This window comes from Sinocyclocheilus rhinocerous, unplaced genomic scaffold, assembly GCF_001515625.1.
Source record: "Sinocyclocheilus rhinocerous isolate Xijiao unplaced genomic scaffold, SAMN03320098_v1.1 scaffold28391, whole genome shotgun sequence".
NCBI classification, from domain to species: Eukaryota; Metazoa; Chordata; class Actinopteri; order Cypriniformes; family Cyprinidae; genus Sinocyclocheilus; species Sinocyclocheilus rhinocerous.
The window spans coordinates 1-798 of record NW_015668578.1 but is presented as its reverse complement, the minus strand read 5'-3'; the positions used below and the strand labels follow the sequence as shown (position 1 = coordinate 798).

Below are 798 nucleotides of genomic sequence, written 5' to 3'. Positions count from 1 at the left end.
TAATAAATAAAAATGAATAAAATCTACATAGATATATTAAAAAAACTAATAAAAATGGCAAGCACAACAGAATTAAAAACTATAAAATGTAGAAAATATAAAAATAAAATCGAATTCAAAGTAATGCTGTATAACTAACAAAAAAATTGACTACTGTATAGAAATGGGCACTTTAACATTTGATATTAGTGTCTCTATAAATGATAGGATTCAACCTTCAGTTGGGTGGATAATATCAATTCATTTATGTAATTCTTTCAGCCCAAGTGTAACAGATGAAACTTACTGAAACTCTCGAGCTCGCTCGGACACGCGCCACAAACTCCTTCTCCTTCTTTGCAGCCTCTCTCTGAGCTTTCTGGAAAACGGCTAGTGCGTTGGAGAATTCAGTGATGAGACGTTCTCGTTGGATTTTTCTTTGCCGCTGTGTGAGAAAAGGGGAACGGCATATCTGAGCAGGACTGTTAAAAGGATAGTAGATAATCCAAATATTCTTCAAAATATCTTTTCTGTGGGACAGCGAGGAAGCTGTACCTGTTCTGTGGTCACAGGTAAAGCACTGAAATCTTTCATGCATTTGTCTGTCACTTTAGCAAGCTGATTGACCTTCTGCTGTTTCTCTTGTCTGTATGTTTTGACGAATACAAACAAATAGAATTGGATTGACATATATAACTGTTCACTTATTTTTATGTGTGGTCAATTAAAGGGAACAGAACTAGCTGCTTGTATTCGACTCACAATGTCTGTCGCAGGTCAGTTGTGTCTTGTGCTGTTCCAAAATGTCTCATCATCTGC

The 798-nt window shown here is 36.0% G+C and overlaps 1 protein-coding gene across 1 annotated transcript; it reads right to left on the bottom strand.

Annotated features, from left to right (window-relative positions):
* Positions 1-286: 286 nt before the first annotated feature.
* Positions 287-792, bottom strand: LOC107734057 (syntaxin-7-like; the record flags this gene model as incomplete). The annotated part of the gene is made up of 3 exons (XM_016545926.1): positions 742-792; positions 535-625; positions 287-424 (listed from the first exon to the last, which is right to left on the bottom strand). Coding segments are annotated over exons 1-3 (279 nt in total), but the record flags the coding sequence as incomplete, so codon positions are not given.
* Between the last annotated feature and the right edge of the window lie 6 nt (positions 793-798).